This window comes from Peromyscus maniculatus, chromosome 2 (genome assembly GCF_049852395.1).
Source record: "Peromyscus maniculatus bairdii isolate BWxNUB_F1_BW_parent chromosome 2, HU_Pman_BW_mat_3.1, whole genome shotgun sequence".
Lineage (NCBI taxonomy): Eukaryota > Metazoa > Chordata > Mammalia > Rodentia > Cricetidae > Peromyscus > Peromyscus maniculatus.
The window spans coordinates 155,060,336-155,083,933 of record NC_134853.1 but is presented as its reverse complement, the minus strand read 5'-3'; the positions used below and the strand labels follow the sequence as shown (position 1 = coordinate 155,083,933).

General features: G+C 50.0%; 1 protein-coding gene and 1 pseudogene across 1 annotated transcript; one reads left to right on the top strand and one right to left on the bottom strand.

Annotated features, from left to right (window-relative positions):
- Nucleotides 1-451: 451 nt before the first annotated feature.
- Htr1d (5-hydroxytryptamine receptor 1D) lies at nucleotides 452-21,964 on the bottom strand. The gene is made up of 2 exons (XM_042272101.2): nucleotides 21,793-21,964; nucleotides 452-3,066 (listed from the first exon to the last, which is right to left on the bottom strand). The coding sequence occupies exon 2, from the start codon at nucleotides 2,373-2,375 to the stop codon at nucleotides 1,251-1,253; it is 1,125 nt and encodes a 374-aa protein (XP_042128035.2). The 5' UTR covers nucleotides 2,376-3,066; nucleotides 21,793-21,964; the 3' UTR covers nucleotides 452-1,250.
- Nucleotides 3,838-4,158, top strand: LOC102917140 (mitochondrial pyruvate carrier 1 pseudogene; annotated as a pseudogene).
- Nucleotides 21,965-23,598: the final 1,634 nt, after the last annotated feature.

The window sequence follows — 23,598 nt, the reverse complement described above, 5'->3', positions numbered from 1 at the left end:
AGTGGGTGTTGTAACCTGAGTTAAATCGAAAGTCTAGACATCTGGGCAGAAGGGGAAAAGAAGAAACACAAAAATGTTTTACTACTCTTGAAAGGCTGGGGAAGTGGCTCAGAGTATTTGCTGTCCAAGTATGCCAACTCGAGTTCCATGCCTGGAACACATGTAAAAATCCAAATGCAGTGGTGCATGCCTGCAATCCTAACACTCCTGCAATCAGTCAGGAGGTGGGGACAGAAGAATGTCCCTGGAGCTTGTGAACCAGAATATGAAAGGCAGAGGTGGAAACAAGGGACACCCAGCCTCAAACAAGGTGTAAGGCCAGGACTGGCACCTGAGGTGGTCCTGTGACCTCCACACATGCACTGTGGCATGCCACACCTTTACACGTACGTCACATGCATGCACATACAGAAAACAATAGGTAAATGAATAATTCTGTAAAGTCATCACTGCTCACTACGTCTCATGCTTTTTATTTGATAAGACTCCACATCTTAGGAACTCTGATGACAATGAGTTGTAAAAAAATAATAATTCAGAAAAAAAATCAGAATGGGCAGAATGGGGTGACCCAATCAAAGCTTGGTGGGTGGGTCCAACACTTGTCAGTCTTCTTGAGTGGCATGACTTCTGAAAATTATATACTAGAGATAGAGAGAAGGATAAAGGATGCAGAGCAGTTGATCTGGTCCTGAGTATCCCTCTCCCCGATGCCACCTTCTGAATTTCTTTCCACATCACTCTACGTCACCAGTATCACTTTCCTTATGGACAACCAGGACCCAGTGGAAGCAACTGGGTGTTATTTTCTAATCAAGAAGCTATAGCAGATGGTGACCCCTCCATTCTGACCCCAAATTATCTCTACTTCAAGTCATTAATCATACCCTCTCTCCACAGTCCCATATAAGATCCCAGGTAGACCAGAAGGCTTTCCCTCTGAGCCTGCTAGAGAATAAGACAGCTCCTCACCTCAGTCCTGTAGCTTAGAGTTCTTCCAATCCAGAGAACCATGAGAATATTATGTTAAGGGACATTTTCAGTCCTGTCCCTTTTCACACAATGGCCTAGCTTTAGGTGATTCTGAAAGATGCTGGCAGTTGAATACAGAACAAGTCTATTGATTAATAATCCAAGACCCTAGATAGTACACATCAATCCAAGTCCCAGAGAAACAACAATAATTTAAAAAGGCAACCTTAGTCGGATTATAGGACATAACAATGAACAAGAGTCACCCCCAAATCCGACTAGGAGGCCTTCCGGAAGTGGACCACTTTTTGAAATGCCTGTCGAAAGTCTTCATTGAACACAGTGTAGATGATGGGATTGATGAGGGAGTTTAAATAACCCAGCCACGTGAAGAAGTCAAAGAGGGCCGGGTGGATCCAACAGGAGCCCCTGCAGATGGGGAGGACCAGAGACACCACAAAGAAAGGCAGCCAGCAGATGATAAAGGCCCCCAGAATGATGCCCAAGGTCTTAGTGGCTTTCCTTTCTCGAGCTGCAGAGATCCTCTTGCGTTCGAGGATGCTATCGGCAAGCTTGATTTTCACCTGGTTGAAAAAGAGAGGGGAGCCGGCTGTGTGTGAGTGGTTCTCGTGAAGGCTGGGGTTGAGGGAACAGAGTGAAGAGCCTGCAGAGCCTGTGATAAGCTGTGCCGTAGTGAAGCGCTTCCCATAGAGGGAGGGTGGGTTCAGGATGCGACTCCGGGCGGCCGCATAAATGCGGCCATACAGGATAATGAGCAGGATGGATGGGATGTAGAAGGCCCCACAGGTGGAGTAGATGGTGTAAGAGATCTGAGAAGTATTCACCAGGCAGTCGGACATCTCCTCGTGAGCTGTGGCCTGCCTCCAGAAGAGCGGTGGGATGGAGATACAGATGGAGATGGCCCAGACCGCCGCAATCATGGCTGCTGCGTGGCCTGCGGTCCGGCGTTTGCTGTACTCCAGGGCATCGGTGATGGCCCAGTACCTGTCCAGAGCAATGACACAGAGGTGTAGGATGGAGGCCGTGCAGCATGTGATGTCAGACGACACCCAGATGTCACACAGGATTTGGCCGAAGTTCCAGGTGCGCGTGGTAGTGTAGGCTATGCTGATGGGCATGACCAAGACAGAAACCAGGAGGTCGGTGGTGGCCAAGGAGCCAATGAGGTAATTGGCTGGGGTGTGGAGCTTCTTGGTGAGTACGATGGTGGTAAGTACAAAGGCATTGGAGAGGACAGTGGCCAGTGTGATGAGGGAAAGGATCACCACAAGGGAGATTTTGAGAGCCTGCAAGACCTGTGGGTCCCAATCCCCTGTAGCATTCAGGGATCTGTTGGAGGCCTCCTGGGGAAGGCCTTCTATGGACTGGTTTGGCAAAGACATGCTCAGTGTTGCTCTCTTCCCAGAGACTTCTACACACACGGCTCCCTCCTTCACTATTGTCCCACCCAAAGAGCAAGGTCATCCTTCGGCTGCACAATTGTGGAGGCCATACATCAGAACAGAGCACAGAAAAAAGATCTCAAGACAGGCCCAGGAAAGAACACTAAGGCCACCACTAGCTGCTTCTGGAAGCAGACGAACCCCCAGGCATCTTGAGGTTCTGGAACTTTTCCCAGCAGATGCTCCAGCCCAGCAGACACATGATGGATTTGTTAGACAATTACCAGGGTCTCACAGGAGGATGGGCAGAGTGCTGGGGTTCTTGCCTTTGGCATTCTAGCTCTTTTCAAAACATAAGACCGTGATGTGTTTAACGAAAACTTCCACATATCCTCGTTCATACTTAGGAAAGATCCTGGATATCGGGTCACTTCCAGAGAACTTTTAAGAGCTTACAAACTGGAGACAAGAAGTAGCAGCTGATTCAGAGGTGTGCCATCCACAGCTCCATTTTCCCAGGATCCTCCCGACATGTCATTGGTCCTCAGCGTTGGTTCTATCCTGCTGACGGCTTTGAGTCTGACCAGACAAAACATTCCCGTTACCAAGACTCAAAGAATGCATGAGCTAGGAGAAGGCAAAACAAATGGGTCACTGCTGGTTCACGGACATGGAGACGTGTTCGGAAGCTCTGAGGTTTGAGAAAGAAAGAGAAAGAAAACAAAAAGTAGAGTTAGATTCTAGAAAGAGGATTCTGAAAGCTGAAAAGGAAGATGAAAAGGATACTGCTCCATGCTGTCCCTGCTTGCTGTGAACTTGACTTTCTCCAGATCGAGAACATGGCAGAGGCGGTGTGCCCCACCCACACAATTCCCAGGGTGGACAGAGTGTCCCAGCTGTTGGAAGTATCACACGTACATGAAGTCAGCGCTGTAAACTCCATCAGGGAGCGTCACTCTATTTATGCAGCAAATGGAAGCTAAACTAAACCAACTGGGCCTGGGGGAAAGAAAGGCTGCCAAAGAGAACGCCATGTTGTCACCACACACTGTCTAAGGGTGGAGGGGGACCTCCTTCCATTCATCTGACTTTCCAAATTTCCTAGAGTCCCCACACGTGACCTTTGTGGGAGATGGAGGAAGGGGACGGTGTTTTTTGGTTTTTCAAGACAGGGTTTCTCCGTGTAGTTTTTGTGGCTGTCCTGGAACTTGCTCTGTAGCCCAGATTGGCTTCGAACTCACAGAGATCCACCTGGCTCTGTCTCCCAAGTGCTGGGATTAAAGGCGTGTGCCACCACCACCCAGCCCAACAAAACATTTCTTATTAAGACGTTAACTGCTGGTGTCTGCTGGGTGTCGTGAAGCAGGTGCAAAGTGAGAGCACTGAGGATCACAGCTGGGGCGGAGTTAGTATCATCTGTCTGAATAGTGGCTTCATGGAGAACCACATGGCCACGGCTGGAACACTGGTGTGCAATGCACTGGACTATGTCTGGAGCGAGGACTCCCAGGACTACCTCATGAGTATGAACTTCTGGGACCCAGCTGCCAACTGGGGTCTCCCCATTGCTGTTACCAATGTCATGAAGAAGTCTCCAGAGATTATCAGCGGGTGGACGACTTTAACCCTCTGTTACTATTCTTTGACATTCGTGAGATTTGCCTACAAGGTACGACCTGGAATCTGGCTTCTGTTGGCATGCTGTGTAACAAATGGAGTGGATCAGCTTATGGGGGGGGGGGGGCTTATCAACTATGAGATGAGAAAGCAGGCATCTGCCTAGCAGTGCAAGGATCAGCTCTTGAAATGGGCAGCGCCTGCCGAGCGGTGGTGGCGCACGCCTTTAATCCCAGCACTTGGGAGGCAGAGCCAGGCAGATCTCTGTGAGTTCAAGGCCAGTCTGGTCTACAGAGTGAGTTCCAGGACAGCCAAGGCTACACAGAGAAACCCTGTCTCAAAAAACCAAAAGGAAGGAAGGGAGGGAGGGAGGGAGGGAGGGAGGGAGGGAGGGAGGGAGGGAGGAAGGAAGGAAGGAAGGAAGGAAGGAAGGAAGGAAGGAAGAAAGGAAGGAAGGAAGGAAGGAAGGAAGGGACAGCACCCCAGAAAGAAAGAAAGAGAGAGAGAGAGGGAGGGAGGGAGGGAGGGAGGGAGGGAGGGAGGGAGGGAGGGAGGGAGTAAAGGAAGGGAGTAAGGAAGAAAAAAAAGGGACAGAACCCTAGACACTGCTGCAAGCCACAAACATCAAACAAGCATCTAACACGGAATGCTGTCATTAATAACCATGCCAACATTATAGACTAGGTGAGAGTCCCTGGGCCAACTCTGCTTCCTTACCAATGCTAAAATGTATTTGTCTTCATCAAGTAGTTCAAAATATGCAACTCATTTAATAATCTCGAATGATTGTTTTATCTATAGTAATCTGTAGTATGTGTATGTCATCTGTTGGGATTTGTGTAACACATATCTAAGGGAACAAAATTTTATAACTATAAGCACTTACATACTCAAAATTCTTGACTTTTCCTTTAATGACTAGAGTATATCCCTCAGTTGGCATGTCTAGACATAATTTCCAGTGGTAACAAGTATCAGTATTTTCCATAGTGGGCAGACACAGATCTGTAACTTAATGGCAATAAATGATTTAAATATTTGCTTTAAAAAAGTTAACTGCTAGCCGGGCGGTGGTGGCGCACGCCTTTAATCCCAGCACTCGGGAGGCAGAGCCAGTCGGATCTTTGTGAGTTCGAGGCCAGCCTGGGCTACCAAGTGAGTTCCAGGAAAGGTGCAAAGCTACACAGAGAAACCCTGTCTCGAAAAACCAAAAAAAAAAAACCAAAAAAAAAAAAAAAAAAAAAAAAGTTAACTGCTAAAATTTAAATCCTTGAGTATTTTTTCATGATAGAAATTTACTTCCAGAAAAAGAATTCGACTTTATAAACGGGAACTGGATGTTTGGCCCCATGGGTTAGTTGGTTTGTTTTTAAGGTTTATTTTTCATTGATTGATTGATTGATTGATTGATTGATTCAGTGAGTGTGTGTGTGTGTGTGTGTGTGTGTGTGTGTGCAGTGCCCTCAGAGGTGAGAGAGGGCATCAAACCCCATGCTGGAATTACAGGCAGTTGTGAGCCAGCATGTAGGTACTAGGAACCAAACTCGGGGCTTGCACAAGAGCAGCAAGTGCTCTTAATGGCTGAGCCACCTCTCCAATTCTCTTCTTTTATTGTTTGAGACAAGGTCTCATGTATCTGAAGTTGGCCTTGAACTCGTTATGCAGCTGAGGATGACCTTTAACTTCTGATCCTCCTGCCTCCCCATCCAGAGTGCTGGGATCACAGGCGTGTGCCTCCACATCCAGTTTGCACAGTGCTTGGAATGAACTCCAGGCCTTTGTGTATGCTAGACAAGCACTCTGTTACATTCTCAGGGCTGACCTTCCCCAGATGTTGTTTTTGAGACAGGGTCTTGCTTGTTGCCTGGGATGGATCGGAGCCTGAAACCATCCTGCCTCTGCCTACTGAGTACAGAGATTACAAACGTGTCCCAGCATACCTCTGACCTCACCCCTACTCCCCCCACAAACCATGAAAACCATTCTCCTGTCTCTTCCGTGTGCTTCTGAATTCTGGGCTTAAGTATTTGCGATGTTGAGCAAATGGTTGTTTTGGGAAAGGTCTTTGGGCCTAGGTATGGATGATGAGGGTCAGGCAAGGCTGAGGACCATCAGCACAGACCCATCTGACATAATCCCAGCAGAAGCCCACGGGCATGGGACCCAATAGACAGCCCTAAATGCTATGGTGATGGGGAGGGGGTAGTATTGGGGATATTCAACCTCACAGGAGTGCTTTCTTCTTTTTCCTGATTTGTCTTTGTTTTTGTTGTGAGTCAGGGTCTCACCGTGTAGGATCTGGATCTTCATACCTCCACCTCCCAAGTATTGGAATTATGGGTGCTGCCACCATGCCCAGGTGTGTGTGTGTGTGTGTGTGTGTGTGTGTGTGTGTATGTGTGTGTGTGTGTGTGTGTGATGTGTATCCATGTATGTACGCATCTGTGTGAGAACACAGGTACACCTCTGCCACAGTGTGTGTGAGGGTCTGGGACAACTTCAGGGGTCAGTCCTCAACTTCCACTTGGTTTTTGAGACAGCATCTCTCTTTTGCTAGTCATTTTTGCATAAGGAAGACGACCTGGCCCACAAGCTTTGGAGGACTTGCCTCTTCTCATCTCCCATCTCACTGTAGGAGCTACTGCACCTGGTTTTATGTGTGTTCTGACATGTGTGCCTCGTTGACATAGTGAGTCCCAGGCCAACCAGAGCTACATAGTGAGACCCTGTCTCAAAAAACAAAAGAACAAAAATAACAAAAAGCGGCCAGCTATGTTAGTACTTGACTATAATCCCAGCAGTCTACAGATGAAGGCAGGAAGATTAGGTGTTCAAGTCCAGCCTCAGTTATATCACAAGTTTGAGGTCAGCCTAGGTTGTATGAGACACTGTCTCCAAGAAGGAAGGAAGGAAGGAAGGAAGGGAGGGAGGGAGGGAGGGAGGGAGGGAGGGAGGGAGGGAGGGAGGAAAGGAAAAATAACTATCCCCCTAAACAACCCTAAACTCTAAACTCCAAAACATATTCCCAAATTTGAGAGATTATTATTATTATTTATTATTATTATTATTATTATTTTAAGGCAGGGTCTCACTATGCAGCCCTGACTGGCCTAGAATTCATAATATAGACTGAGCTGATCTGAACTCACAGAGATGAGCCAGCCTCTGCCTTCCTGGTGCTGGATTAAAGGTACACCCAGCCTGTTATTATTATTATTATTATTATTATTATTTCGGAGCTGAGAACTGAACCCAGGGTCTTGTGCTTGCTAGGCAAGCGCTCTTCCACTGAGCTAAATCCCCAACCCCTATTATTATTATTATTATTATTATTATTATTATTATTATTATTAGCATTAGCATTCTTGCTATGTTACAGGTACTGAGCCAGACCAGGGCCTGAGTCACTCAGCCTGTCCAATGGGCAATATATCCCCCAACTTACAATTCAGCCAATGGGTGTTCAGAGAGGTGATGTCACCCAGCTGGAAGGAGGACTGAGTCCAGAGCTCTCCAAATCTCTACCTGCCTTCAAATTTCGCAATCCAGGAAGAAAAGCCTCAAGGCAACAGGTATGGCCCCAGGGGTCATAAGTGACAAAACAGTTCTCCTGCCTCCTCCTGCCCTGGGCTCCATTCCAAGCCTGCAGCTGCCTTCCCTTTCGATGGCTCACACAGACGATGTGAGGTCAGATTGGGTCCTTCGGATTGTCTTTCCTGCAGACAGGCAAGGTGGACTGCTACTGTCATGTCCCCCAGCAGGCTGGTGTGACTGTCCCGCATACTCAGACATTCCAGCCACTCCCTCAGGGAGAGTCATGGGCTGGGAAGGCCGAAAGGTTGGTAGGCAGGCAAGCCCTGAGTGACATCTTAGGAAGAGGGGACAAAGGAGATGGCCTTTGTTAGGAGCTTGCACTGGAACTTTTCAAGGAAGTGACGTCATTCTAGAGCCTTTCACTTTTCCTTTTTCCTTCCTAAACCAAGTAGGGAGACTCATTCCTAATCCTTCCATCTTTGGAGGCATGGACTACAGATCTACAAACAACTGCCTTTCTCCATTGCAGCTCAAATAACAAAATAGAAATACAAATAAGGATGACCATTGGATGTTGTTTTCACCCAGGAGGTGATGGAACTTTTTTTTTTTTTTTTTTTTTGAGACAGGGTTTCTCTTGTGTAGTCCTGGCTGTCCTGGATCTCGCTCTGTAGACCAGATGGGCCTCAAACTCAGAGATCTACCTGCCTCTGCCTCCGAGTGCTGGGATTAAAGGCGTGCACCACCACTGCCTGGCTTGAGGGAACAATTTTTAATCTGATCAAGCCAGTGTGTGAGCAGGTGAGACCATAGGAAGTGTCACCACCTGAGAATAAAGCCAAAGTTGGAAGTGTCCAGTAGACACAGAGTTCTTATTGTCTCCAGACATGAATGGTGTGGTGACCACCCAAGGACCTGTGCTCCCATTTCTGTACGTGCTTGCTCGACGGACAGACAAACGTCTATGTTCACAAGCTAATAGGAATGTGAATGAGGTTGGTGGTCCCAACTGTAAGATCAAACACCACAAACAAATGAACTGACCCTCAATGGGGAGACCTGCATACCCCCAACACAGAGTCTATAGTGTCCTATTTTTCATTTCATTTTATTTGTGGTGTGTGTGTGTGTGTGTGTGTGTGTGTGTGTGTGTGTGTGTGTGTTGAGACAGAATCTCACTGTGTTCCCAGGGTTTTGTGTAAGGTAGGTGAACACTCTACCAATTGAGCTGCACCCGAGCACTCTTTATTCTTTAATCTGCACACACATATATGTGTACACACGCACGCACACACACACACACACACATACATATATACACATACTACTTTGTAGGAAATAACATATTTGTAAACAAAGAAAAAAGGTCTAAAGACAATAGAGTCAACAGAAAAAGAAGCTAAGAGATAGAGATAAAGAGAGAGAGAGAGAGAGAGAGAGAGAGAGAGAGAGAGAGAGAGAGAGAGAGAGAGAGAGAGAGAGAGAACTGCCTGGGGAGAGAGCAAGAAGCCCCACCCTTGGATGTCCATGAATGACCTCCTACCAGAAACCTTCACTGATGCCAGCTCAATCTCCTCCCAGCTAAGTCCCAGCAGGCCCTGAAAAGTCACACAAGCCAGATTTTCAGTTCTTTCCAACAAACATTCCCCACTGGAGAATCTGAAGCAAGCCCCTTTACCTCCTGGCCCCTCCTTGTCTGTCAATTAGAGCAATACCACTTTTCTCCCAGAATCCTCCTGTGGTTTGAGCAAAGTCAGGACACCCTTGGCAGAGGGACTGGCACGCAGCAGGGGTCCTCCCCCAACCTTTAATCTAAGCTTCCTGCCCTAGGCTCTGGAACAGTCCTTTCAGAAGGGTCTTTAACTGAGTCATAAAACCTGCCAGAAACAAAGTGGATGTGTGAGTCTCATGGATCTGCAGAAGCCAGTTCTCAGCCTTTTAGAGGCAAGGGGGAGAAAATCCAGGGCTTTCTGATCAAAGATTTGTTGCAGCAGAATAAATCCCCCACAGAGGAATTCATGTCTGCTTTCTCTGTGGTACGGATGAGTGAACCCTGGACAGGGAAATAGGTCTCCACAAATCTGAGCACTTTCCATTTTACAAAAGGCTTCCATGCTGTTATCTGATTCCACTCCCCATCCTGTGTGGGACCTCCTACAGTCAGAGCTCTTCTCTACCGGAAAATCAAGGTATCACGCGTGCTTTCTAGAGATGGAGAGAAGGTTAAATATATGTGATTTAGACAGAAAAATCTTCCCATGACTATGGATCTCTCTCTCTCTCTCTCTCTCTCTCTCTCTCTCTCTCTCTCTCTCTCTCTCTCTCTCCTCTCTCTCTCTCTCTCTCTCTCTCTCTCTCTCTCTCTCTCTCTCTCTGTGTGAGAGTGCTAATTTTAAACTTTAATCAATATCTTGAGGTACAAATAAGTTTCAAGGTTCAATATCTTAAATGATAAAATCTGGAAAAATGGGGCTGGAGAGATGGCTCAACAGTTAAGAGTACTCTCTGCTCTCACAGAGGACTCCACTTTGGAACCCAACACTCACATCAGGCAGCTCACAACTCTGGGCTCCTCAGGCATCTGCATTTATGCATGCGCGTGTGCGTGCATACATACACACACACAATTAAAGAATAAAAATCTGCCGGGTGGTGGTGGCATATGCCTTTAATCACAGCACTTGGGAGGCAGAGCCAGGTAGATCTCAGTGAGTTTGAGGCCAGCCTGGTCTACACAGCAAATTCCAGGACAGCCAAACTGTTAAACAGAGAAACCCTGTCTTGGAAAAAAAAAAAAAAAAAAAAAAAACTTTTAAAAAAATCTGGAAAATGGTTGGGCATGTCTTAGCACCTGGGAGGCAGAGGCAAGGAGATTTCTGTAAGTTTGAGGGTCAGCCTGCTATACAGAGTGAGTTCCAAGATAGTCAAAGCTCTGTAGAGAGATCCTATCTAAAAAAACAAAACAAAACAAAACAAAAACAACAACAACAACAACAAAAAAACCCTTGAAAATGAAGGGAAAGATAGACACATTCTTTATTCTTTTTTTCCTTTCCCTGCCCCCTCCTCTCTCTTTCTTAGTGTCTTGTATCCCAGGAGGGCCTCAAACTCACGATGTAGCCATGTGCACTGCTTGTGTGCCCCTGGGTCAACCCAGGCTAAGCGAGCACTCGACCAGCTGAACGACATGCCCAGTCCCGGTAGGCAGATCCCTGACCCAGAACTTCCACGCCCATTTGCCCAACAAACATGAACAGAGGCTTGGGACTAAAGCTTAAAAACTGAGCACTTGCCTGGTATACAGGAGGTCCCGGGGTGGATCCCCGGCACCGAAAAATAAAAAGAATGCACGAATGTCCACTAAAAGATGTAAGATGTATGCAAAAGTTGTTCCTAAGAACTCACTATTTGTAACAACCCTGGATGGAATCTACCTAAATAGACAGCACCAGAAGTGATTGATAAGTAACTGTGGTATAGCCATACAGTATACAGTATGTCAGAGAACGACCCCAGACACTCACAACCACATGGATGAACCTCAAATTAGGTCAAGGAGCAGCCAGATACCAGCTGCAATGGGACCTTATAAAGCTCACCAGCCTGCAAAATGATCCCCTTGGTAAGGACAGGATCCAGTGTGACTTTCGTTTTGTGTTGAGACAATGCCTTGCTATGGAGCCAAGGCTAGTCTGGAACTAACCTGTGCTGATCCTCCTGCCTCAGCCAGTCACGACTGCCATGGTAGTTGAGAGAGATACCCTGGCTGGGTTTAGAATGTGAATCTTAAAAAGGGAGGGAGCCTCTGGGGGCGACACATGCTTTGTTCTGGAGCTGTGAAAATTCACCAGGCCATGAGCTTGGGTTTGGGGAATATTTGCTTTTACATCTCCCCAAACTAGGGAATATTGGTTAGATGCCAAGTGGCCAAAAGAGCACCCAGGCCACCAGTTCTCTATATAGGTCACAGGCAGACCTCAGGTTCATCAGCTGAACACCTGTGCTGTGTCTTCATGTAGAAAATGAAGACAACAGAGGCCCCAGTACCACACAGCTGGCTGCTGTGTGTGAATGGGCTATGTGGGGGGGAGTGTCAGGTGTCTAACAAACGCTCCATCAATTGTAGCCACCGTGGCCCCCCAAGTTATCTGCTGCTTTCTCTGCCCTCAATACCCAGAGTCAACTCTGGTGGAAAAGCCTGACATGGAAAGTCCCAGAAATAAAGAATTCCTAAGTTGTAAATTGTGCAGTACGATAAGATCTTGCACAGTCCTGTTCAGACTGGCCCAGAGCCGAGTCATCCTTGGCCTGGCACAGCCATGCTGCACACATGTGTGAGCTCACTACCCGTCCATTAGTCACCTGGAGCTGTCTCCACTGCAGACCGACTGCTCTCTTCTCCTAACCCGTGTTCAGGTCCTTTGTGCGGCTAGAACTTTACACTGGTGCCTCTGTCATTCACTGCTTCCTTCTCATCACTTAGGCATTTAGTCACATAACTTAGAAAAAAGTTTTTTTTAAGACAAGGTCTCACTATGTAGCTCTAGCTGTCTTGGGACTGGCTCTCTAAACCAGGTTGTCCTTGAACTCACAGAGATCACCTGCCTCCCCAGAATCTTCTTTTCAACTAAATATCTGACCATGTCACGCCCCTAACATCCCCCTGGGGCTTCCAGGGCTCTTTTGCTGCTTAGTTTAAGAGACTCACCGTGGAGAGTCGCTTCCACCTCTAACACGTTCGGACACCGTTTGCTGTCATCTTCATACTCCAGCCATGCACAGCTGCCTGTTTTTGCAGCAGGGCTACCTCCTACTCTGACCCTGTGTCCTCCTGTGCTTGGAAAATGTCACTTCTTCTGCCCTCTGGTTGTCCCACTCCAAGCCACCCTATGGGACTAGGCATACTTGTAATGTCTTCCCTAACCTGCCTGCCCTGGGCAGCCCAGGTGCCCCTCCCCGAGGGCCCAGCACCATCACCATCCACATGGATTCCTTGAACACAGGGGCCTGGTCTTATTCCACCTATGACTCTGACAGGAGACAAATAAATGTTTATGTCGGCGGGGGAGGGGAACACCCAGAGAGATGACTCAGAACCTTTGCTGCTCTTGCGGAGGACCCAGGTTCGGTTCCCAGCGCCCATGTTAGATGACTCACGAATGCCCATAACTCCAGCTCCAGGGCATCCAACGCCTCTGAACCTCCTTGAGCACCTGCATTCGTGTGCACATACCCACACACAGACACACAGTAAAAACTAACTTTTAAATGTTTACGTCACGACAGTGATCAGATGAGGAGTGGCCTGGCGGAGGCAAGGGTCCTAGACTTTAGCTTGGCTCTGCCACTAACTCTATGTAACCATTCTTTGGCTCTTGAAGTTCCTCCAACTTCAAGAAGAGTGTTGGGCCAAATCAGAGACTCCCCTGGGGAGTATTAGAAGCACCTAGGGAGCTTTTGTAAAACAGAAATGGCTGGGTCTGACAGCACAGGCCGGTATAACCCCAGGTACTCAGGAGGCTCAGGCAGGGAGATCAAAAAAGTTCAAGGAGCCAGGCGGTGGTGGCTGGTGGCGCACACCTTTAATCCCAGCACTTGGGAGGCAGGAGGATCTCTGTAAGTTTAAGGCCAGGTCTACAAAGTGAGATCCAGGACAGGCACCAAAGCTACACAGAGAAACCCCGTCTCAAAAAAAAAAACAAGTTCAAGGTCCAGCTGTGGTAGTGCCTGCCTTTATTCTCAGTACTAGGAGGTGGGGGAGGGGGGATTGGTTGTGTGTGTGGCAGAGGCAGGCAGATCTCTGAGGTCGAGGCCAGTCTGGTTGACAGAGTAAGTTCCAGGACAGCCAGGGCTACACAAAGAAACCCTATCTTGAAAAACCAAAAAACAGACAGACAAACAAAAAAGGCTCAAGGTGTATCTGGATGACAGAGTGAGTTCAAGGCCAGCTTGGGCAACCAAGTGAGACACTGTTTCAAAATAAAAAAGGAAAAAGGGTGATGGAGATGTAACTAGATGGTAGATTGCTTGCTTTTGCTTTTGAGAGGTCTAGGGTCTGAGTTCCAGCGTGTGTGTGTGTGTGTGTGTGTGTGTGTGTGTGTGTGTGTGTGTGTGTGTGTTTTGAAACAAAACAAACAAACAAAAACCAAACCAAAACCCACGATTATCTAGCCTCATCCCCCAGGGAAGAGCCCAGACACTGTAATTTCTAAAATTCCTCAAGTGTTTCTACAGTGTGGCCCAGCTGGGGTGACATCGAGATACGGTCATCACTGATGGCTGAAGATCGATAAAATGTCCCATACAGGACAGACCTGTTTGCAGGGCCTTTGAACCAGTTAGAGAAGCAAAGTTCAAACGTTCTTCTTCTTGGTTTTGGACTGGGATGTTATGAGCCCTCAACAGGCCAGAGGCCACCGTGAACAGGCCACAGCAGGAGCCTTTGTCACTGGTGGTTTGGTGGATTCCTGTGTGTGGGTAAAGTGGGCAGCGAGGTCTTAAATCCATCTGCCTCTAGTACTGTCCTTGCGGCAGGATCAGTATACCATTTACAGATACAGATACAGAGTGGAAAGATGAGCAGCTCAAGTCCATGCATGGCACAGCTGGATTGAGAGCCCCAGCGGGGGAACACCACAAGACTCAGTACTGAGGTCACTGCACAGCTGGATTGAGAGACCCAGCTGGGGGAACACCACAAGATTCAGTACTGAGGCCACTGTACAGCTGGAATAAGAGATCCAGCTGGGGGAACACCACAAGATTGAGTACTGAGGCCACTGTACAGCTGGAATGAGAGATCCAGTTGGGGAACTCCAGAAGACTCAGTACTGAGGTCACTGCACAGCTGGATTGAGAGATCTAGCTGGGGGAATACCACAAGATTCAGTACTGAGGCCACTGCACAGCTGGAATGAGAGACTCCAGAAGACTCAGTACTGAGGTCACTGAGCACTTGAAATGTAGACACTGACAAGTGACTTGAGTGTAAAAAGAACACCTGGATCCCAGCTCTTGTGAAGCTGAGGCAGGAAAATAGAGTTCGAGGTTAGCCTAGGCAACATAGTGAGACTGTCTCAACACACACACACACACACACACACACACACACACACACACACACACACACACACACACCAAGGGCTGGACAGTGCAGCCAGAACCAGTAATTGTTAACAGGGTGCTGTCACCCCCTATAGGTCACTTAGGGATTTTGTCCTCTGAGAACTGTGGTTCTGGTCAGGGGTATGGGGCAGACAAGGAGGCCATGTGGGTGGTCAGCCATAAGGAGAGCTTGTCAGGAACTGTCTTAAGCTTCCCATACAGACCGTGGTTATCACATTCTTTTCCTATTGTTGTCTCCCAGGGGAGGAAACTGTAGTTCAGAACTCTGTTCCAAGCTAGGATGACATTTTAGGACTGGGATTTGGGTTTGCCTGGCTCCGTGCTCACCCTCCTAAAAGGTGTGAAAGCCTGTCCAGGTCTCCTTGCTCTCCACACAAACTGCTGTCCAGTACAGGCTGCAAACAAGCAAGACCTTAGCCAGGCCTAGCGGCTCGTACCTCTCACTCCAGCACTTGGGAGGCTGAGGCAGCTCGAAGGCAACCTGGGCTGCATAGGAAGACCTTTATCTAAGAAAAAGAAGGAAGTGGAAAAGGGAAGAGAAGAGAAGAGAAGAGAAGAGAAGAGAAGAGAAGAGAAGGGGAGGGGAGGGGAGGGGAGGGGAGGGGAGGGGAGGGGAGGGGAGGGGAGGGGAGGGGAGGGGAGGGGAGGGAGGAGAAAAGAAGGAAAAGAGGAAGGGAAGGGAGGGGAGAGGAGGAAAGGGGAGGAGAGGGGAGGGGAGAGGAGGGAAGGGGAAGGGAGGGGAGAGGAGGGAGGAGGGAAGGAGCTTTACTCCAGTATGCTCTCCAGGGGGGCCTTCTCCCACCAGGCCTGTTCAGTAGATGGTTAACATCTTTGTTCAGCACTTGGCACAGCCCAGGAAAGGGTAAGTGGCGTCAGCAGCAAGTCTCACACTGTGCCTGGAGCGGGCCTGAGAGCCTGCCTGGCTTGCTGCAGGTGAGACCACTGGGACCAGGCTGCACGGTGCACACTGAGCAGGGTGTGCAGGGGAGGGAGGGTTGGGCGTGGAAGGGGGTGGACACAAGACAGTTACGCCAGCCTGGGATTTGCAAAGGACCTAGTGGGCTTTTCAGAATCATCCAGTCCAACTCCCATGCAGTGTTGATAAGGGGGGACAGGCACAGCAAGGGTGAGACATTCCAGCAAGTCACATAGCGAGTCTCCTCAGGGTTAGACTCTCACTTGCAGAGTGAACCTGACATGAAGGTGGAAGTACTCAGGGCCCTCCTGCCCCTACTCATGCCAAATGCTTCTCATGTTTACAAGTGCCAGCGGGCCCCCCCCCTCCCCGCCCGCCCCCAAGCAGGGGCAACTCTAATAGCCAACAGGCCAGCCATTCAAGCCTTTTGAACTACATCCCTTGTCTGGAGCTTAGCCTGCCTCCTCTCCTCACCCCCAGATGCTGCACATCTGGATCTCTAGAGAGCATTCGAGCTCATGCAGGGAGTCTACTCTTCTCTTTGGGTAAACAAGATACTAACAGCAGGGATATTTTTCCTGGAAACCAAACAGGGAATTGCGGTGTTGAAAGGACTCAAACCCACTAGCCGCCATCTGCTGTCCCTGCTGGGAGGCACTGGCAGCAGCGATTAGGAGCTAACACGGGCTTCGGAGTGAGGTAGCCCATGGAATCAGACAGACAGCTTGCTTCCCAGCTCCGTTTATTAGCTCTGTGATCTTGGATCAGCCTTGCCGAGCCCGTTCCCATTCAATAGCTCCCGAGGGTGTGGATGACACAGATCTGGCACTGACCTCAGGAGACTTGCTGTGACCCCTGAAAAAACACGTTCCGTATATGGGATGACAGTGGCAGAAGTCATGCCAGGAGCCCGGGAAAGCAACAGGGACAGGTAACGTGCTGTCACTCTGAGACCCCGCTCTGAGAGTGACTTCGAAGCACGGGACTGAAGCTGGAGAACACTTGCCTGTAGTCACCCCAAGTCCTTTTCACTTCCTGCCACTTACCTTTGCAAAGACCACATGGGCCAGCCCCTTCCCCTCATACCCCTACTGTGCACATGTACACAGACTCATCGAAGCCCAGCCTCTTAGCTGAGGCCTGTACTTGTAAAGACAATGATTCTCTTGCTTCTCTAAGTTTCCCCACAGGTCACTCCCACTACCTAGAATACCTTCTTTTTCATTGTTTAAAATCTTTATTGTATTGTGTGATGAGTGTGCGTTGTGCGTATGTGCACATGTGTGTACCTGCCAAATGAGGAGACTCTCTTCCTCATTTCCTTGAGACAGGGTCTTTAGAGGTCACCATTCAGGTTGGGCTGGCTGACCCATGAGCTCCCAGGATCCACCTGTCTCGGCTCCCCCAAATGCTGGGGTTACAGGTGTGCACAGTCATGCCCAGCTTTTTGACATGGGTGCTGGGAACTTGAACTCAGGTCTTCAGGCTTGTACAGCAGTCCTTCTCACCCACAGAGCCTTCTCCCTCTCCTCCAAAAAAATGCTTTCTGGAAGTTTCCCTGGACCCCAGAGTAGAACTGATTACTCATTGCTCTCTGTTGTCCTAAGTTTCTTATGTAGGCATTACATATGGCCTCCCAACTGTCCTCACTTGCTGACTTCCTGGGTCCCCTGACAGACTGGAATTCTGGAAGGGATGACACATGTGTGGTGGAGCCCCCTGTCCTTCCCCTGGGACAACCTTCAGGACTGGTTGCTCTGTCTCCCCTTCATGAAACTTCCTCTTTCCTCTGGCCAGTCTCACTCTGTGATGCACAGCCTGTCCCTAACACACAGCCCGTCCCTAACACACAGCCCGTCCCTAACACAGAGACCGTCCCTAACACACAGCCCGTCCCTAACACACAGCCTGTCCTTAACAACACACAGCCTGTCCCTAACACAGAGCCTGTCCTTAACAACACACAGCCCGTCCCTAACACACAGCCCGTCCCTAACACAGAGACGGTCCCTAACACACAGCCGTCCCTAACACAGAGATGGTCCCTAACACAGAGACGGTCCCTAACACAGAGCCTGTTCCTAACACAGAGCCCGTCCCTAACACACAGCCCATCCCACGCTGCAATGCAGAGCTTCTGTGTCTCTCTTCTCCGCACAAGACAGACCAGGGACTTGGCTTTGTTCATAGCTGAACATTTTGAAGTTGATACAGGTGATCAGTAAAAATTTACTCAAAGAATGGATGAAAGAATAAGACAATTTTACCCTCCTTGGCCTGTTCCCTCATCTCTCATAATCCAAATGCCTTTGGGTGATTCTATTTGAAGGCTCCATAGGAGTTCCAAACTCAATCAAGTTCTCTCACCCAGCCTATAACTTGGCTGCCCTCATCTTGCTGATCAAACCCAGGGCCTTGTGGATGCATCCTTGTGCCTCTGCCTCCTGAATGATGGGTTTGCAGGTATGCACCACTAGGACCAGCTTCTTAGTTAAATGGTTTTCATTGTTTGTTTTGGTCAACTTGTGGGTCGCTTTTCTCCTTCCACCAAGGGGTTCCCAGGGATCCAACTCAGGTCAACTGGCTTGGCAGTAACAGCCACTACCTGCTGAGCTATCTTCTCGGCCCCTCTTGGTCTTTTTTTGGATGGGAACCGAACTCAGTGTTTCATGCACACTAGGCAAGCACTCTGCAACTGAGCCCCAGCCCAGCACCCAAACCGAGAATTCTTTCTACGGTTTTCCCCTGGCCTTTCACCAGCTGTCTCATAGAAAGGCAGAAGCTGAGGCTCACATGAACCAATGGCACAGTGGAGAGCCTTGGTCTTAGCAGCCCAGGTATCTCATGTCCTGGCAGCTCTCTTTCCTCTCCCCACATATTTGGGACATTCATTTACGTTTGATTGGGCTACTCCGTCTTTCTGGAGGCACAACATCTCCTCTGCAGAAACCACTTCCTCTAGGAAGCCCTTCCCTGGTCACCTGGCATGAAACTTTCAGCAGAGTCACATGCAGCACAGACTGGCTTTCCACTAACTCTGCAGTCGGGAATGGTCTTGAACTGCTGCCTCGACCTCCTGAGTGCTGTGACTACAGATGTGCATCATCATGCCCTGTTTTCTGCACCAATGGGGATCAAACCCATAGCTGTACATGCTAGGCAAGCACTCTACCAACTGAGCCCCATCCCCAGCCTCCAAATCGCTCTCTTTTAATCCCTCTCCTGACTCCAACTGAGCCCCATCCCCAGCCTCCAAATCGCTCTCTTTTAATCCCTCTCCTGACTCCAAGTTTATTTGTGCTTCCTCCTGCCTATAGCGAGAAGCTGCCTGAAGATAAACCTAGTCCTGCCCCACTCCAGTGCCTAGACCACTTGCAACCAATCTAGAATAAGTCTTTTTCTAAGGCTTAGAAAAAGTACCCAGAAGAAATGAGCAGTTTTGTGGCTGGGGCTGGTTAGGGGTTTGCCCCCCCCACCCCCGTCCTCACCCTCTACATGCTAATAATAATAATAATAATAACAACAACAATAATAATAGAAAAATATCAGTCTTCCTTCTTACTTGTTTTTTCTTTTTTCTTTTCTTTCTTTTTTTTATTTTTTATTTTATTTTATTTTTTGAGACAGACTTTCTCTGTGTAGCACAGGCTGTCCTGGGACTCATTCTGTAGCCCAGGCTGGCCTCAAGCTCAGAGATCTGCCTGCCTCTGCCTCCTGGGATTAAAGGCCTGTGCCACCACCACTTGCCTTTTTCCTTTCTTGACAGAGTCTTATTACGTAGCTCAGGCTGGCCTCAAACTCAAGATCCAACCACCTCTGCCTCCTGGGTGCGGGAATTACAGGTCTGATGCACCCACCATCCCTGGCTTTTGCACTCTATAATCCTGGACGGCCCCTGACCATCCAGGATAAAATCCCAAACCCTCACCATGATCTGCAAGTCCCTCACCATCTGCGCTGAACCCCATCATCTCTTTGAGCTAGCCTCCTCCCCCCGCCCCTCCCCCAGTCGCTACCACCCCACCTCTACCCACACACAGCGGCTCCCAGCCAGTTCACTCCTGCACTCATTTGGGCACTTAACACTAGCTGACACTTTCCGCTTATCTGTTTACTGGCCATCTCTCCACTCCACACCCCCGCCATACCCACATAACACATAGCTCTGTCTAGCTCATCACTGTATCCCCAGGGCCTGACTAGTGGCTGGCTGACAATAAATGGACGGTTCACCAGCCCAAGAGTGCTCTAGGCTGGAGACATCCACCTATGAGTCACGTGCATAGAGGTGGTAACAAGAGCCCGAGGGAAGGTGAGATCACCCAGGGAGAGGGTCTACCATAAGCAGGGAGGAGGGCCATCACAGCACCTAGTCCCTGGGCGTAGGAAGAGGAGCCTGCGGGGGGGGGGGGGGGGGAAGGGGGGGAGAAGAAAAATAGTGTTAAGTTGAAGGACCCCAAAGAATCCTGTTTCAGAGACAGCGTTAACTGCTGGGAGAGAGAGGAAGTTAAAGCGAATTTGGCTTCCTGGATGCTGCGGCTTGCTGACCTTGAGGTCTGTGGGCCTGATGGGAGCCGTCTGTGCAACGAGGGCATCCACTCGGGGCTGGGAATGCCAGTCTCTGAGGATCTGTATTTCTGTTCGTGTTCATATCACCCTTGCCAAGAAGAACTGCTTGCTATCCATCCCAGGAGAAAAGGGAACACAGCAGCCCCACTCTTCATCGGGCAGCTGGCAAATCCAAGGAGGCATCTTTGTATTTCTGGCCTTGTAATTAAATGAGGAATAGGGACATCCAGGGCCTGCCACTTACACCTGCTGCCCTGGACTCCAGCTTCCCGTGGAGCCCCGGTCTCTTGGACAAAGCCCACCGTCTGCTTGCCCAAATGACCAGCTTGCTGCTGTCATAAAAGGTCCCTTGTAGGGAGGGCTGAGACTCTAGCCAGTGTCACTGGGGTCCAGAGGAAAGCACAGACCCCACTAGAAAACACCGTAAGGCTGTGGTTCTCAACCTTCCTAACGCTGTGACTCTTTAATACAGTTCCTCATGTTGTGGTCCCAACCATAAAATTATTTTCATTGCTACTTCACAACTGCAATTTCGCTACTGTTATGAATCGTAATGTAAATATCTGTGTTTTCTGATGGTCTTAGATGACCCTAGTGGGTCGTGAACCACAGGTTGAGAACTACTGCTATGGAGCGATTCCAAAGAGATCCAAGTCTGACACTACAAAACAGGGCAAGGAGGGCGGAGCCCCTGCTGGGGGTCAGATGTTACACTAGGCAGTGATCCCATTTGATTTTGCAAAGCAAACCTGCAGTGTGGACATTGCCATCCTCATTTCATAGAGGAGGGAACCAATTCTCAGAGGTCCACCGGCTTTGCGGCGATTGCACCGCTAAGTGGCCAGGCTAGTTTACTAATGCAGCCAGCCTGAGAGTATCAGGGTCTTAATGCCTGAACGTCCCCAAACCTAGCCAAGGGGTTTGAGTCTTATATTCTCCAAGTACTGTAACTTTGGGCAAGATTTCTTCCCCCATTCCTCCCATCTGCCATAAAGCACATCTCCTAGAGCTTCGCAGTTCTGATGTTACCGGAGCAGCTAGGATTTGCAGAGAACTTTACTGTGGATAAAAAAGCATCCACGGCCTCTCACCCATTCCCACCAGTCCGCAGTGAAAGGGAAGCATCCTCTCCATTTGATAGATGCGCATACTGAGGCTTAGAGAGAAGCAGTGACCTGCCCAAGGTCACAGCAAGTCAAGGCCCTTCCCAAACCCCAGCTCCAAACTGGACGCTCCCTTAAGTCCCCTCCCAAAGCGGCGTCACCCCGAGACCTGGCCGGTAGAGGGCTCCCCCGCTTCCCTCAGCTGCCACCGGGGCCACCTGGGGGGAACGTCTCAGATAGGGCCTTGGGGGTGCAACTTCCACCCCACGGGATCTCCTTAGAGCACCGGACACTGAGGACGTGCTCCCGAGGTCCCGCAGCTACCTTCAGAGGCTCCCTCGGTCCACCCTCGCTCCAGACAGCGACCCAGCATGCTCTCTTCGGCCCCGATGGTCCTTTGGGACCTTCTGTCCGTGCGCATCCCTCACGTCCGTCCGAGAGGCGTACAGAGGCGGGACGCCGGGTGACAAGGATCTGTTCTGTTGGGACCCGCCGGGCCAGGCTCAGCCCCCCGAGGCTGCGACGCCCGGCTGCCCCGGGCTCCCGCGCTTACCGGCTCCCCGCCGGCAGGTACCGGCCGACACTGCGGGCACTCCGCATCCCCGCGGGCAGCAACCGGGCCTCCTCACGACCCTGCTGAGCTCCGGGCGCCGCCGCCCTCCGCGCGCCTGCAGCTCGGGCTCCGCGCTCCTGCCCGCGCCCGCTTGTGCTCCACGCTCTGCTCTGGGGCTCCTCCCCCGCTGGGCTCGCTCCCCACTCGGCCTCCCGCCCACGGCAGGGGAGGTCCGCCCGGAGCCCCTGCCCCAGCCCCACCATGGGAGGACGCCGGGGGACCCAGTTAGAGGAGGCCCACCTGTAGGAAGGAACGGACTGTCCTGGGAAAGTGGACCGTGCCTAGACTCCATCTATACCTCACTGCGAGTTCTTCACAAGCTGGGTCTCCCGCCCCCTACCTTAAATTTAGCAAATACTTATTGACCCGCTTTATGTCTGCAGGGACTATGCACTGGGGTTAGAACCATTGTGCACCTCCCGCCCCCACCTCCGCCTCTTGGGGCTCACATTCCACTGGGGTGGATGCAACGCACTTAATGAGATGTCAGATGTTTCAGGAGGAAAATAAAACAATAAAGGAGGTGGGGAGCGTGGGGGGGGGTGTTGAAGGTGTGGGGGGTGGGGGAGGAGGTCTCACCGGGAAAGTAGTCTCCCAGGACAGAGAGGAGGTAGGAAGCGTCCTGGCCACACACTAGAGGCAGAATGGGTACAGTCAGTTTCCTGCTGGGCAAGTTGGGTGATCCCAGAGTTAGGGGAGCAGATCCGAGTGGCAGCTCCCCTGGGCAGCGTTTAGCAGGTGCAGAGAGCCAGGAGAGAGAGGGCTGACTTCGACGACAGGAACAGCAAAGACTCCTGCAGAAGTCCGAGCTCCGAGTGGGTTTCGATCAGGTTCCACACAGCTTGGGTGGACCTGGCCTCGGGTGTCCTTGCCCACCGTGTCTCCTTATTGTCTGTATATTCTCAAGCCTTGCCCCACTACGCTGGTTATGCCGTCTTGATGAATTGATCCTATGAGCATTATTATGAAGTGACCCTGACCCTCCATCTCCGGTAACAGTTGTGTCTTTAAGTCTCCTTGGTGTGTGTGTGGAGGGCAGGGGTGGGGTGGGGTGGGGAGGGTGCAGTGCATAGGGAGAATCTGGAAGTACCCACCAGCACCCACACAGCTGTTTGACATCTGGCACACCAGCACAGTGAGAACTCAGCAGCTATTTCACGTTTTGCTTTCCATGTCCTTCTATGTCCTTCTACTTGCACCAAATTCTCTGCCCACCTGGCCCTCCCCTCCCCTCCCCATCCCTTGCTCTCCTGGTCTATCATTTGTGATTGGCTTAGAGCCTCCATCTCTTACAATCTCTTTTTTGGAAGGCTGTGATCAATGGTCATTAATAATGCAGAGGTTCTTTTTGTCTTAGCGCAGATCTCAGGCAAATAAATCACTGGCATGAATAGATAGGAGTCCTCGGCAACCACACCCCAGCCTTCTCTCCTCTCCTTAGGCCCTTGGCTCTTATCCAACACAGGAGATGGGAAGATTGAGCAATGCCAAATGTAGGTGGCCCTTAATATAGGCTGTGCTACCAGTGTCCTGGTTGAACCATTATGGAGGAGCAGAGGGTCCTGATACATAGCTCCTCACGGCAGCTGCCAGAGTCCTTCCCAGGGTCTTGCAGTTGAAAAGTACACACTTCAGAATAGATAGAGACATGCCATGAGAAAGACACTGGAAAAGCTGCACTTGATGCCGGGCAGTGGTGGCTCACGCCTTTAATCACAGCACTCAGGAGGCAGAGGCAGGCAGATC

Excerpts from the sequence above, each read along its gene's own strand:
- Htr1d (XM_042272101.2), bottom strand. The coding sequence starts at position 2,375 with ATGTCTTTGCCAAACCAGTCCATAGAAGGCCTTCCCCAGGAGGCCTCC.